Source organism: Strix uralensis, chromosome 13 (assembly GCF_047716275.1).
Source record: "Strix uralensis isolate ZFMK-TIS-50842 chromosome 13, bStrUra1, whole genome shotgun sequence".
Lineage (NCBI taxonomy): Eukaryota > Metazoa > Chordata > Aves > Strigiformes > Strigidae > Strix > Strix uralensis.
This window is the reverse complement of record NC_133984.1, coordinates 1,813,357-1,828,868: the sequence shown is the minus strand read 5'-3', so window position 1 is coordinate 1,828,868 and position 15,512 is coordinate 1,813,357. Positions and strand designations below refer to the sequence as shown.

General features: G+C 54.7%; 1 protein-coding gene across 3 annotated transcripts; it reads right to left on the bottom strand.

The window, feature by feature from the left end:
• On the bottom strand, positions 1-14,914 carry LOC141949212 (protein Wnt-11b-like). Of its 3 annotated transcripts, none has more exons than XM_074882535.1 (6): positions 14,885-14,914; positions 8,852-10,062; positions 7,603-7,838; positions 6,899-7,176; positions 5,889-6,181; positions 1-4,477 (listed from the first exon to the last, which is right to left on the bottom strand). In XM_074882535.1, the coding sequence occupies exons 2-6, from the start codon at positions 8,944-8,946 to the stop codon at positions 4,303-4,305; spliced, it is 1,077 nt and encodes a 358-aa protein (XP_074738636.1). In that variant the 5' UTR covers positions 8,947-10,062; positions 14,885-14,914; the 3' UTR covers positions 1-4,302. The 3 variants fall into 3 exon arrangements, with proteins under 3 accessions (XP_074738636.1, XP_074738637.1, XP_074738638.1); XM_074882536.1 differs by lacking the exon at positions 14,885-14,914 and adding an exon at positions 11,327-11,346; XM_074882537.1 differs by lacking the exons at positions 8,852-10,062; positions 14,885-14,914 and adding an exon at positions 7,983-8,050.
• Positions 14,915-15,512: the final 598 nt, after the last annotated feature.

Genomic DNA, 15,512 nt, shown 5'->3' with positions numbered 1-15,512 from the left:
CATTCTTAGGAGCATCATGATATTGCTGAACACCCCAGAAATAAAGGAGAACAGAGATGCAAGGGTTTTTCCTTAAAGACAAGCATTTACTCATGTTTGTGTCTTGTGGTGTGATAGTGTAGGCACCAACCATCCCAAAGGTCAGAGCAACATCCCCCAAATATTTACAGCAGTACAGACGTTGATCAACAGCTGAGGAGGCCCCAGACAGCAGCCCCATCCTGTGCCTTTTCCTTGTTCTGGCTCAGTTTTCTTTGTGAAGAGCACAAGCAAAAAGCAGGTGGAGGTCCTGACCCACAGTCCAGGCCAAGCTGTAGGGAAGAAATATCCCAACATGTTCTTGAACAGAGTCATTCTTCCTCCAAAATGTTTACTTGATTACCAACAGCTTGTTGTCTTTGCTCAGATTATCCTCCTGGAATAAGTTATGTAGCATCCCTCAATGAATAAAGAAATAAAAGGGAAAAAAAAAAATCAATGCTTTAGCAGGAAAGTCAAAAGAGTCCATGAAAATCACTCGCTTTTCTCCAGACTTCATTGTCTGCACAAGTCTAACCATCAGGGAACGATCACATTCATACCAGTGTTATTCCTTTCAAACCCAAATTAAAAGTCAGGCAGTAACCGAGAGGAGGCTTTTCAAAGCAAACCCTTTGCCTGGTTCTCACCACATTTCGTGTAGAGGGATGGTTTTGTTCTACGCGCAAGCCATTTTCAGAGCCATCTCTCCCACGTCAGCTCCCAGCACCAGAAAGTGAAAGACTTCTGCCATGGCCATGGAGAATTCAGCTCCAGGGAGTCTCATTTCCAGAGAGACAGATAAACAAAAAGCCACAAGACATAGGGAAAAATGGCTAATGACAGAAAAGTCAAAGAGGTAGATCCGTCACATTAGCAGTGAGCCCGGCGAGGGTTCGTGAAGCAGAGGGTAATGACAGCAGCCTACCACAGTCTGGAGAGGACGATTGTGAAAGCGGGGCAAAAGAAATGCGTGAGGAAGTGTCTGAAGGGCTGCAAAGCCACAATTGTTACAGAGATGCTCTCGTTTTTGGGGACGCTGCTACCGTCCTTGCCCAGGTTTATTCAGGTCCTGAAGGGCTGTCTGCCAGAGCTGGAGACGTCTGGGGTGGAAGTGAAGGTGTAGAGGGTTAGAGAAAAACCCTTTTGCACCGATTTCTCTGGCAGAGGGTTGCTGGAAGCCACTGGAGGGTGATGTCAGCGTCCAGGTTTTCCCATCTTTTACCTCAGAGGGTGCTTGTGCTAGCCCGGGTGGGGTGAAGGGGCTCCATGTTCCCCTGACACCTTCCTGCTGGTTTTGCTGCCCAAGCAGGGTTAGAGAGATAAAATACATCCAGTCAGACGGGTCCCCTCAGCCCCTGGGGCCAAGCGCAGGGTTTATTCCCTCTGCTGCCGACTGCCTTGCTCTGGCTCTCCCTCCCTCAGAGACTCTTCCAGTCCCGCAGATCTCACAAGCCTGGTAAATCCAGGTGTGGGCCCAGATTATAACACCCTCCACTCAGAGCACTGTCACTTAGCTGTCACCTCCCCACCATCGTCCTTCCTGCCAGCCTGACCCTTTGCATCCTTCAACTAATTACAGCGTTTTCCGATTTCCTGCAGGACCCAAACGGAGCCCAAGCCCCTCGCTGCTGACTGACCCCTCCAGTCCTTTCCCAGCTCTTCCCTGTTGGGTTTGCAGTCAGGATGCGAGGAGCAAGAGGAGGAGAGGACTCTGCATATTCAGCACTTGACCCTGCCTTTTCCCAGGCAGAAATTCAAATGGGACCTCTCTAGGAGGGGATCACGACATCTCCCCGGGGCATTCCTAGCTATTGTGGCTCCTCTCCTCTACCCCAGGCTATGTGTGTTTGTAGTTACCAAATGCAAATCACATTTCCCACCCTCCTGGCTGAATCTCCCACTCCACAAGATCCTGCCCCTGGTTTGGGTTTTGTTTTTTGTTTTTTGGTTTTTTTTTCCCTCTCTCACCGGCTCGTTTTGCAGTGCTCTGCGGAGTTCACAGCCCCTCCCGGTTTCACCTTCCTCTGATCTGGGGATGCACAGGAGGTGGCTATAGGGAAGGTATTTAAGCAATCCTCCTAATTAAGTACCTGCATCACCCCTCGGCTCAGCCTGGCTCGGGACACAGAAACTGCAGCTATTTTGCAGCTTAGCAGCTGAAGACTCCCTTTTCTGAGGAATGCCGGTGACTAACCCCTAATTGCATTTTAAAAGATAGCTTTTTGGTCTTCAGCAGCTGTGATGGAAACCTGGCAGCTGTGGCTTTACTGTCGCTCTGGGAAGGCTAGATGTCAGCAGCCAGATCAAGTCAATGGCACATTAACAACTGATAATGATAGTTAACTCACTCGGTTAACTATGCGAGCATATGCTTCACCCCTGAGCATTTCAACTTGCCGCTCCCGGGCTTCTCTCAAGCCACCTTTGACTCTCAGCTCTTATTCACTGTTAATACAGAAACCTGGAGCACATTAAGTGGAGGGGATGGTTTACAATAAAAGCTCATGAATTGATTCCGTGACCCTGCAGAGGCTATTAAAAATGATTGAATGAATATGGAAATGAGTAATTGTACAGCTGGACTCAGGCTGAAGGCGGCCAGCTCCATTCAATGCAAACCACAAATAAAGCAAAGCTCACGCAAAGCCACCAGAGTCTCTAGGTCGTGGTATGAGCTGCGGGAAGTTGCCCTCGGATTTCCACGATGTTTACCTGCCTTCCTGGTGCTCTGGGTTCTCCTCAGCACCTGTCTGCTTAGACTCACCCTTTCTCACCAAAGGCTGCATGACCAGGAATCTCTCACCCCGTTCAAGTGCTTGGCCAGCTTCCATGCTAGGGGAAACGGGGGGCTGTCGGAGCCCCCATCCCCAGCTCCTGACTCCTTGCCATTCACACACACACGCTTGGCTAGTCCAGCCCACATTCAGATCAGAAAATAATCCCCAACTGCCTCAGTTTCCAGCCCCCAGCACTGATCCCAGAAGCTGGCTGGTCAGAGACCTGAGGAAGCAGGTGATAGAAACCTTCCAGCACCTTTACCATATGTGCACAGTAGCTGGGGCTGACAGATACCTGTAATTAAAGACAAACCTGAGCCAATGAGCAGCAGAAAGAGTTAAGACAGAACTGGTCCCCCCCTGTGTGTAAAGGAGGGGACACGGGGCTTTAGGATCTCCTTAGATATGCTCTTGCTTTCTCTGTGGCCAGAGATGGAGGAGGGAGGTTGACCTAGGAAACATGTCACACAGAGGTATGATATAATACATTTATTTTAAAAAACATGTACCAGAATCCCACTTAGATTAAGGATAGAGACTAAAGGTTCATTCTTATTTCCCAAGATCCTCTCTCCAGGCCAGAGTGCCAGCACACCTGGTATTAAGGGGGTGGAAGGAGTGGGCTGAAAACCTTAGTGGTCTACAAGAAGGGGCAGGAAGGAGAAGCCATGAGTATGCCACACCTTGAGAGGGCTTCCACCTCCAACACAAGCCCAGAGGGCAGAAGCTACAGTGCTGCCGTGGCTGCCTTGTTAATAGAAGGCAGTTTTTCCATGCTGCCCTGCTTCGGCAGCCGCCGGGACTGCTCCTGTCTCCAGGTCTGTCTGTTATCATCAGTCACCCCCGAGAGCAGTGGCAATCTCCATGCAGGTCGTGGGGAGGATTGATGAGTTCTGTCTCCTGGACCAATAACTGGCTCTGCCTGTCTTCATTTCAGATGCTGCAAAGGGCTCTGGACCAGTATTTGCCCCTGAGGAGGAACATTCAGTGGTGCTGGGTGAGCCCACAGCAGAAGCCTGTCCCCAGAGAAGCTGCCCATGACCCCCTCACCTGAAGCAGCTTTCTTCCCCTGCAGCCTCCTCCCAACCGACAGCTCTCTACCCCCCTTCCCATCCATCACTCCTGTCTTTCAGGCCACTGTCAGAAACCTCCTGCAAAGAGACAATAGCAGCCCAGGGTCCGCATTCACCCCTGGAGAAAAGGGCCTGTGCGTGCAGCATGATAAATGGTTTGTCCCCAGCTGGAGACAGAGGGCTGGGCACTGCCGACCAGCTGCAGGAGGGCAGCCCTTTGTCTCGCTCTGGAGAGGTGGAACAGAGGTCGGCCTCTGGTCTTTGGCTTCCCAGTATCACTCAGTTTGAGATCTTCTGTGGTAATGTGAGAGTCCAGGCTTCCCGCACAGCCCGCTTCTTGCTGGAGCTCCGAGCATCCCTCGCAGTTGGCATTTGGTGCCCTGGAGGACACCAGCATGAGAGTCCTCCCACCTGCCGTGACACCGCCAGTGTTATTTACAGACGTATCTCTCCACCTTCCGCCGACACTTCTTGCACACCACGTAGCAGCACCAGTGATACTTGCAGTGACACCTCTCCACCACCTCCTCCGTGTAGGTGTTGTAGCCGCGGCCGCAGCACATCAGGTTGCAACTGTCGCTGCTCACGGAGGTCTTGTTGCACTGCCTGTCAAGGGGAGGATGCACGAGCGGGAGCTGAGGGACCGTACCCATGGCCTCTTCCCAGCCCTTATGTGCCCATAGCAGGAGTCAGTGAGACAGAATCCCAGAATTATCTGGGTTGGAAAAGCCCTTGAAACTCCTCCAGTCCAACCATGAACCTCACACTGACCGTTCCCAACTCCACCAGATCCCTCAGCGCTGGGTCAACCCGACTCTTCAACCCCTCCAGGGATGGGGACTCCCCCCCTGCCCTGGGCAGCCCATTCCAACGCCCAACAACCCCTTCTGCAAAGAAATACTTCCTAAGAGCCAGTCTGACCCTGCCCTGGCGCAGCTTGAGGCCATTCCCTCTTGTCCTGGCACTTGTTCCTTGGCTCAAGAGACTCATCCCCCCTCTCTGCACCCTCCTTTCAGGGAGTTGTAGAGGGCCATGAGGTCTCCCCTCAGCCTCCTCTTCTCCAGACTAAACCCCCCCAGTTCCCTCAGCCGCTCCCCATCAGACCTGTGCTCCAGACCCTGCACCAGCTCCGTTGCCCTTCTCTGGACACGCTCGAGTCATTCAATGGCCTTTTTGGAGTGAGGGGCCCAAAACTGAACCCAGTCATCGAGGTGCGGCCTCACCAGTGCCGAGCACAGGGGTGAGATCCCTTCCCTGTCCCTGCTGGCCACGCTAGTGCTGATACAAGCCAGCATACCATTGGCCTTCTTGGCCACCTGGGCACACTGCTGGCTCCTGTTCAGCCGGCTGGCAATCAACCCCCCAAGGTCCCTCTCTGACTGAGACGCACGGGTCTGCTTGCAAACTGGGGTCGATGTCAGCTTGGGTTTCTGTGAGGGTGTTTGAGCACCTGGGGTGGAGGTTGGGCACACTCTGTATCATCCTGTGGGCAGGAACTTCCCATGGAGAAGGAAGGGCTAGGACCAGGAACTTCTGCTCCTGGTAAATCTAACAGGGATTGCAAGTCACAGCCCTGAGGCAGCCCTGGCTCAACCTTCAGACAAGGCTTCTTCATCCCTCTAAAAACTGCCCCCTGCCCCGCAATCGCTCCAGACAGGAGATGTCTGGGAAGCACCGCAGACTCCGGACTGCCGAACCACTCTGGTTACTGGCAGGCAGCACCCACGGGCTTGCAGGGAGAGGTGGCGTTTCCCTTTCTGACTCCTCACATGGTGCATCCTCTGCTGGAGAGCGGAGCTGACGGACTCTCAGGAAGGCCTCTCCCTTGCCTTTACACCTGCATAGCTCTGTAAGAACAACATCTGCCTTCCTGCCCTCCCGGGGACTTTAAGATGCAAAGGTTTTGCAGCGGTCCCTGTGGTGTCCCCACCCACACCAGCTTCCCAGAGCATGCTCTCAAAGCAGACACTCATCAAATTAGAGCCTGAGTTAGAGAGTATTTGCAGCAGTTTCTTACCTGTCCTGTGTCCCCAGAGACCCCAGCTGTTGATTCGGCATGCAGTAGTCGGGAGAGTTGATGAGATAAACCAGATCCGTCTCCTTCACTGGCCTGACATCCATTTCTTTGGGTATCAGCTGCTTCCTGGGCCCTATGAGCCGGTGGGTCACCCTGATGGCTGCCAGGTACTTGGACTTGAGGTCAGAGGCAATTTCATCCAAGTTTGGCAGTCCTTTCCAGCAGGTCTTCACCGAACAGGAGCCTGAAACACCATGGCATTTACACTTGGTATCCAGGGAGTCACTCAGCACCTGCAGAGGACAAGAAACCAGATGAATTCACTTCTGCTTTCTCCTGGTACCCACCCTACAGATCAATTTGTAAGAGCATACATGAGAAGTTTCAAGAGATGAAAGAGCTCAGCTGCGTATTGCCACCTTTAAATTTAAAAAGCCCTTGGGGAGCTCAGCCGTGCTGGAGCTTGCAGTGGAGCTGGTGGCTTCCCCAGCCAGCGCGGGTGCAGGATGGCCACGTCCTCACCTGGGGAACACGAGGGCTTGAAAGCACAAAACCCCACAGCTCTGGGCAGGGCTGGGGAGCCTCTTACCTGAAATAAAGTCTCTCAAAACCAGAGATTAGTTTAGAGAGGAGATATTGCTTTATTCTGCACAGGGTGCTAGGTGGAAAGCTTCCATGAATGAGGCAAATCAGCTGGACAGGCCTCAGCTTCCCATGAGAGGGGTGGGAAGAAGTACTGGAAGTACTGGTGTGAAGTGGTAAATATCTTGTGCTGGTTGTGGAAAGGGTGCAAGCATGGTTGGGCGGGGGGGGGTGGGTAGCAGCAGGGGATGTCTCTGCAAACACCTTTAACTTCATTTTAACCATTTAGTTGCCTCCTGAATTTAAGGACAGCATCCCAACAGCCTGGCCGGAGTCTGCCACCTTATATTAGGCACCTCTGCCACCCCCCGGGGTGCTGTGAGGTGTGCTGGGCTGCTGAGAGAAATCCGGGTGGGCACCATACCCACCTGCCGCCCCGCTGCATTGTTATGCAGATTCATGGCCTTGAGCCCCTGGGTCCCCAGCTTGCTGGATTTTAAGGGGCTGTCAGCAAAAGCGGTGCCAAGCTGGAGGCCGTAGCGCAGGTTGTCCCCACAGCCACCCCATCTGAAGTCGGGCCCGGGGACCTCGGAGGGGACAGAGCCGCAGGAGCAGAGGGGGAGCTCTCCCGAGGTGCAGGCTTGGGCGATGGAGTGCGAGACGGCGGCGGCAGCCAGGGCGTAGACAAAGGCGGATTCCCGGGTTCCTGGGAAGAAGAGGGGGAGATGTCCTTCCTCCCTGCCCAGCCAAGCACTCCTCTCAAAGCTCTCACAGTGCAAAGGAGGGTGGTTTTTTTTCTTGCAACAGAATAAAACCAAAGCCCAACGGGTTTTTTTGCACTGTACTTTTACCCTGTGCCACCCATTATATTACACTATCAGTGTCCCCACCTCTGCCCCCTTTTTTATGGAGCCTCTAGCAGCTGTTTTTTGTTTGAAATAGAAGTTACTGTCTGTCCGTTCCTGCAGATATAAGTTGCACAGGATTAATGCGGGTGTAACGGCAGCAAGTTTTCTCCAAAACATGCATCTGAGGCAAAATTAACACCCAAGCACTGTAGATTAAAGGCTGCCTGCAAAGCTACGTGGGGCAGAAAGAGGAGCATGAACGCAGCGGATGAAGCGTCCTTTACCTTTCAGCAGGTCAGGGCCAAAGCTGGGGGCACGCTGGATGGAGGAGCAGTTCCACCTCATGTCTGCAAAGGTCTTCTGGCAGACGCTCTTGGTCTGGTGGGCGGCCCGGACGATGCTGTGCATCACCTCCAGGTTCCTGCGGCACAGCTGGAACTGGTCGGGCACCAGCCCGGCAAGCAGCCGGCAGTGGTGGCTTTCGTTCCAGGCCACCCCGCTGCCGCTCTCTGTCAGCCCGCTGTGGGGAGAGGATGGGGGTCAGTGGGGTGAGGGGGGGGCCCGGAGCACCCCTCTGGGGGAGCCGGCTGCAGAGGGGGACCCCCAAAGAAGGGCACCGGGGAGGGAGGGGGTGCATCCCCCCATCCCTGGGGCCACTACTCACAGCCACTGGATGGCCACGGAGAGCCCCAGCTGACAGAGCAGCGTGGCAACTGCACTGGGGTGGCCCATGGCCAGGGATGGGACCGGCACCGGGGCTGGGAGCGGGGCTGGGGCCACCAGCCACCACCGCCCCCTTTTATAGCCGAGGGCAGCGCTGTCCTCCCCCCCGCCCCCCGGGGAGGGGAACAAAGGCGGTTTCGGTGCCATTCACAGCGGGTTAGGGCCGTGGGGGGGGGTGGGGGGTGGGGGGTGGAGGGGTACAGCTGTAATTAGTAGCGACCATCCCTGAAACAGCACCTGGGAAGGGATGAAGGGATGCGGGAGAGGCTCTGTGTGACAGGGAGCTGGGGGCCATCTGGGCTGGCACCTCACCCTGCTGAGAGCCCAGCTGCCGCGGACCCCTTTGTGACCCCAGATGCTGGGCCCGATGCCTTTGGCAGCTTCGGGAGAGCCAGTGGATCACAAAGCAAATACACGTATTTTTGCTCAGCACCTAAAACTCCTCCCTGTCCCTGGCTAGCAGGAGTCGGAAAGGGAGAACGTTGGTAAAGGACAGATGGGGTTGGCATAGCCTGATAATAATTTCTGGCTTTTTTTTTTTTTTTTTTTTTTTTGCAAGAACCTTTAAAAAATACATTTTCCTTGAGCCAGAAAGAGTGAAAGTCTTGACTGTCTGCCTCCTCTGTCTCCAGACCCCACCGAAGACGCCCAGGATTCTGTCATAACCAAGACTCCTGCTGTATACGTGTCAATCAGGGGTGCAGACACAGCTCTCACCAGGCTGGAGAGGACTGAATGTGGGGAAATCCTGCCCCGAGACACCGGCTTCACCCCCAGCCCCTTTTCTTACAGCCAAATCATCCTACTGACCTGTGCTTGGTCAGGGCATCGGCCGCTGCTAGTGGTTTCATAACTGCAGAGACAGAGGGTGAGCGGAAGGAGACACGTGGAAGGGCTCTCGGCATGCAGCCCGCCGGCTCATTTCAAATTAATTGGGTTAAATCACCCTCTCCCTGCTGCAGGAAGGTGCAGGGCTGCAGTGCCAGGGCTGCTGCCGCTCTACAGCCGTGTGAACTTGAGAAAAGCCCTAAAACCGAATGCTCCCATTAGAAAACATGTGGTCAGAGCAGGATCTAACTCAGCGTGGGGCTGTCTGGAGCTTGTCAGCGCTTCAAACCCCAGCCCGTGGTTGGCACGGGGTTTTCTGTTGCCTTCAGCACCCCAAAGCGCAGGAGGGACAGCTGAAGGACTTTGCTTTGAGTCTGTCGCTGGGCTTTTCGGATCAGGACTAATTCTTTGATGTGTACTGCTAATTCCAGGCTCGTGAAAACAGCTTCTGCCGCAATTTGCCTCTCCAGGCCAAAAAAAATGAGCTTAAAGTCCACCGGCTGCCTCACAGGCAGCCCAGAGGGGAGTTGGGCTGGTGCTGTGGACTGACCACGTGCACATCGTCCATGAGCCAGCGCTGGGCACCGGTATCAGCTGCAGAAGGGCCCGTTCCATCTCAGGGACCAGATTACAGCTGGCAGAAATGACGCAGCCAGGGAGACGGTGCCTGCATGGACAGGGGCTGCTTTGGTGTGACGTTGCATGGTGCTTGTGACGAGGTGTTTTCTTCTGCAACCTTTCCATTCCCCAAGTAGAAAACCCAAAGCGCAACCTTGCTGCTGTGAAGACCTGCAGGAACCAGGTAGGCTGATATTTTCCTACAGTGGGAGGTGATGTTTGAGGGACGAGTCCAGCCAACAGCAGCTTCTTTTAGAAGCAGTCCCAGGTTGAAGATTTCTACTTTGGGCTTTCACTTTCTCCCTCGCTGTGCAACTTCCCTTCTCACTGGAAGGTGCTTTCCCTTTCCAGGACGCAGCTGGGTGGTTGGTTAGCATCCCCCCACGACCTCCCTTTGACTTGCTATCACAGGCACTAAAACTAGGACACGCAGCTTGAATGGTTGACCTGCCCAAACTACTTCCCTTGGGATGAAAAGGCCAAGGTGCATTGTGCCGGAGCAATGGCCCATGAGGAAGGCTCCTGCTAGGAAAGCGCCGAGGTCACTCCCAAATCCCAAGCAGAGTTACAAGGGGCTTAATTAAAGGACAGAGAGAAAAGAAAGAGATGCTGTATTCAGTGTCCCTGGAACTGGCTGGCTCTGATCCCATTAACCTCCCTCTCCCTGATGCCTGTGAACTGTCACCAAAGGGCCCCCACGTTACAGCAAGCTCTTGTCAGCTGAGGAATGATTTTTCAGCAGGAGTAGGAAAGATGCAGGAAAAAAGCAAAATTTGCTGAGCTGCTCGTCGGGGTGCAGAGCTGGGATGTCTCTGCAGCGGGCACGTGGAGGCCAGCAAGCACCATCCATGGATTTCTGCTTCGGAGTGCAGGAGGCCTGCCCTGCTCTAGACATGCGGCTGCCTGGACAATGGCACTATTGGGCTGGAATTCCCTGGTTTAGGGCAAGAGAAGCCTTTTCTCACTGTAACCAGTACTTAGAAAATGATCCTTGAGTATTTCAGGGTGGGAAATGCTTTTCCAGCTGCAGAAAGCAGAGTCCATGTTGGAGAGGACCAGGGATAATCCAAGTCTATATTCCCTAAACACCAAACCCCATGCTTTGGTTTCTGTCTCTAAAATGAGGGACTAAGCTGATTAAAATAACAACGATTTTTAAATTTTTATGGGATAAGATGAAACAAGAAGGTAGCAATGAGCACGCCCTCCCCTGTAGCACACGCTGCTCCCAACCACTACAGACCAAGGTACAAGAGTCCTCCAGCACCTGTGGGACATCAAGGCAGGTCCTGCCCAGCTCCTGCCCATCTCCTGCCCTGACCATTGACCTGCAGAGGGAGGTGTAAGGGCAGGTCAGAAACTACACCCCCATAGCTGTGGGGTGGGTAACTCACGGCCTGCGGGGAGGTCGAGCATCTGGGCAGACTTCATCCATGCACAGGGCATCCATCCTGGGGAGCCCCTGGAGCATCTTCTACTCCCTAGGCTTCCTTATGGTCCCAGACATGATTCAAACACCCTGAACAGTTCCGCAATGCAATTCAACTTTTTTTTTATATCACATTAGGTGATGCCCATGAAAAAAACTCTCTCTTGGAGAATCGCACGTGGCCTTGGAGTACCTGTGACAAAATCCACAAAGTGGTTTGAGACACAAGCGCGTGCAAGGGGGTTGGAGCTGCACCATGCCATACGGAAAGAGCCAGGCAGAACTGGTGGGGAAGGGTCTCACCACTGCTCAGCTCACATATCCTGTATGATCTGCTGCAAAGACCCACTGCCCACACCGATCCGGAGCTTTGAGACACCTCAGTGCACCCTCCAAGAGCCAAAACTCACCAGTGCTGTAGGACAGGCGACAATTTTCTCCATATTCTACAAGCCCCCAGATCTTCAGCCCAACTCAGCTGCTCCCTCGTCAGTCCAATGTCTCCTCCAGCATCCCTGCTGTTTAAGAAAGCTGCTGTTTGTTTTGCTTCACTGGCACCTGAGGCTTGGTACTGCCGTCCTGTGGAAGATCAAACTCTCCCTGGCTCCACCCTAGGTGGCACGTGGCAGAAATGAACCTGATCTCTGAACCTGGTCTGCTTCTACTGAGGGCTCTGCAATGAGAGATAGTCCCTGTTAAGTCCCTGACATGGTGGATTTTGCTTTATGCATCACAGGACCCCGAGGGTGGAAGTTAGAAAAGCCCCATGAAGCAGCACCCGCTGTTGGGGCCAAATTCTGGTGCTGTGTGGGACAGGGTGACAGCACCCTGGGGTGCCTGGGGCCCCACTGTATGACCACCAGCTTGGTGCTGCGAGACTCCTTAGGGCCTGGGGTAAAGCTGGGGTCCTTTGCCATGAAGTTACTTGTCATTTTTGGTGAGAAACCAAAGTCAGACTGGTCTCACAACAGCAACACAGTTCAGCTTTCACCTTTCTCTGTAAATTCCCTTTTCAGCCTTGGGGGATGGACAATTGCCTTGGGCCCCGAGGGGGACATTGCAGGGAAACCTGAATAGCTTCTGGAGGGATTAGGAATTTTCTGACCAGGAAAAACTGCTTCTGTCAATGTCAGGAGCTGTCTGGGTGCTTTTTTTGGGCATCATGCGCTCCGTGGGCAGAGGGAGGGCAGCGGTTCATCAAGAATGTGCAAAGCAGGAATTGCCAAGCAAGGGCAATCCCGTGTGCTGGGCATGTCCAGCCAGGCACCTCCATCTTCAGAGGGATGCAGGGGCTCCAGTGGTTTCCAGTCCCTCCCAGTTACAGTCACTCTGCCCTGGACTCCTTTGCAGGAGGTGTCCTGCATCCAGCCTGCCTGGAGCAGCTGCTTTGCTGGTTGTTGCTCCAAAGTGTCCCAGTGCCACATCTCTGCTGCGGGGTGAGGAGGTCGCAGCGGGAACGGAGGTGGGAGACACTAATCCTGGGGTGATTTCTAACATTATCTCATCAGCTGCCTGGAGCAGCCCCACACGGCCCAAGAAAAAGCAACCATCAGCACAACTAGACCCTACGACAGAGGATTTCAGAGAAGAGGGTCGGGAAGGTCAGGAATGCCCTAATCTCCCCTGAGCGAGACGCGAAGGTGGGCAAAGTACAAGCTCATCTCTGTGCAGGTGTGGGGGGAGGAAGGTCCAGGGTTGCTATCTGGGTGAAGCAGCTTTCCAGCTGGGTGGCCCCAGCATATACCAGTTCCCGGGGCTGTCCCTCGCTGGGGCAGGACTTTGCACCCCCCCTGTTGCACACCCTCCTCCTCGCTGGCCCGAGGTGCTGTGGCATTCACTCCACCAGCACCCACAATGGCCGGTGCAAGCTGAGCTTCAGGAGATGGACACCGGGGTGCCTGGCCACCTGGGTGGGAAATTGTCCTGCCACTGCCTGAGCTGGTCAATCCAAAGGGGAGGTCTGAGTGGGGTTAGAGCTTCCAAACCAAAATGGACCCATCCCTGACAAGGGGCTGACCCCTTCTCTGCTCTGCGCAGTCAGGCCCAGAAAGGAGAGGGGATATTGCCACCTTCTGGCCAGTGGTTTTCCTTTTAAGGACCACCATCTCCTCTTCGGGTCCCTGGAGAACCTGTTTTCACAGAATCATCTCGGGTGGAAAAGCCCTTGAAGCTCCTCCAGTCCAACCATGAACCTCACACTGACCATTCCCAACTCCACCAGATCCCTCAGCGCTGGGTCAACCCAACTCTTCAACCCCTCCAGGGATGGGGACTCCCCCCCTGCCCTGGGCAGCCCATTCCAACGCACAACAACCCCTTCTGCAAAGAAATACTTCCTAAGAGCCAGTCTGACCCTGCCTTGGCGCAGCTTGAGGTCATTCCCTCTTGTCCTGGCGCTGGTTCCTTGGCTCAAGAGACTCATCCCCCCTCCCTGCACCCTCCTGTCAGGGAGTTGTAGAGGGCCATGAGGTCTCCCCTCAGCCTCTTCTCCAGACTAAACCCCCGCAGTTCCCTCAGCCGCTCCCCATCAGACCTGTGCTCCAGACCCTGCACCAGCTCCGTTGCCCTTCTCTGGACACGCTCGAGTCATTCAATGGCCTTTTTGGAGTGAGGGGCCCAAAACTGAACCCACTCATTGAGGTGCGGCCTCAGCAGTGCCGAGCACAGGGGTGAGATCACACGTTCACCACACTCCTGCCTGCCATGTTGGTGCTGGCAAGTCTCATGTTGCAGCAAAGGACTTTTTTCCCCTATTAACCATATTGCTTTCAGGAAAACTCCTCAAGGTGTGGATGGCGTCTTATTCTGGGACCTGGAGGATCTCAAATGGGTCACCACAGCCAGTGCATACTGGGGTGGAATGGCAGCTGGGAAGGCGAGAGCACCCGCGTTCCTGGGGTTCCAGGAGAAGCCAATGGTCAGGAAAAGCTGCTGGAGAGCAGGAATGCAGAGAGAGGACATGTGCGAGGATGGTCTGGCTGGTGGAGGCATCTCTTGGCTTTGTGGGTGCTGGGAGCCATGACCAGTGCTGGGGCAGAGGGGCTCAGTACCAGCCCATCCCCTTCCTCTGGGACGCGAGTCACTGTGGGAGCTGGGCACCAGAAGCCAGTGCCAGCGTAGAGAACAGTGTCCAGCGATTTCTGACGCCAACCTCCTACAAAAGGTGATTTTTACCAATCCCTCTTCACAGAATTTTTGCAATGACTGAGTAGTAGGAAAAGAAAAAAAAGGCTTCCTTTTAAAGCAAAAGCAACCCTTCATTTGATGTCAATTCCTCTTCTTAGCTCAATCCTTGAAACAAGCGTGGGGTAAGTGCTAAAAATACCCCTTCCCCTTCTGTGTCAGGCTCTCTCTTGGGGAAGGAGGGGGGCAGGAGGGGATTCCCAGCCCAGGAGAAAGGCTTCCCTTCCCCAGCCTGCCCGCACTGGAGAGCCACCATGGGGAGAAAGTGCAGCCGCGCTGCTGGGGCTTCATCTGCAGGTGCTGAGCAGAGAGAAAGACCAGAGGGAAGCAGGTGAGGAGCAGGGAGGAACACTGGAAAAGCTCAGTCCCTGACTGCCTGGCTGCCCTGAGGACACAGCCAAGGGGGGAAAGCTCAAGCAGGAGCTCATAGGAGGTCAAGGAGAAGACCTGCTGCTGGGTTGGGGCTTGCCTGCACACAGAGTATGCTCCTGCAATTAAGCTAATTAGTGGAGGAACATCAAACAGTTGTCCTGGATGGCTAAAAGTTTGTGTCCCCCACTACTGGGACTCAGACAGGGGCCAAAGCAAATGAGTGCTTTGTGACCTGTGGAAGCACACAGGGACCCCTCCCCACATCCTGTCCCAGCTTGCAATGGCTTGTGGCTTCCAGGCTCGGGAGAGGCAGCTCGTGCAAGGACCTTCCAGGGGTTCCCTGGCCATCAAAGTGCCCCATGTCCCCTCAAGCCCCTGGCGACCTCGGCGCTCCCCATCCCATGCTCACCTACCAACTGACTGCGCGAGGAGCCACATCCTTTTCCCTGGGAGGCTGTGACAGGGCTGTGGTGACGCAGGTGTCGGTGGCATGCTGTGATGTGGCACTGACGTCTTGGCAAGAAGGCAGGTCGTGCTCCTTGGCCACGTCCCAGAGGTTGTAGGTGAGATCCCTGCTGCCGGCGGGTGCCTGGGAGCGTCCTGTCCCCTCTGGAGGCTGGGGATGCTGGTGAGGGTCACCCTGGGTGCCAGGTGACCATCCTGCTGCTGAGGGCTGCTTTCCTTTAGCGAAACCGCCCTCCTTCCTCTTTCTGATGTAGCAGTGGAGTCAGTGACCTCACCACAGGATGGATACTGAGAAGCGGGCTGAGGGTGGCTGCGAGGATTTGCTCCTGCCAGCTGATCTCCGCAGTCGCTTACGCACGGTGCTGCCTCCCAGCTTCACCCGCCCTCCCACAGGCTTCCAGTGCCCCAAAGCTGGGACCAGGTGCCATGGGGCTGCACCAGTTTGGGGGGTTCGAGTTGTAAGAAGACAGAGAGGCACCTGGTGATGCTTCACATGCTGCTGGGACCAGGGGTGCACACACCGAGGCAGCCCAGAGCAGGCTCTGCAGCACAGCCTGTCCCCAGGGCCCCAATATC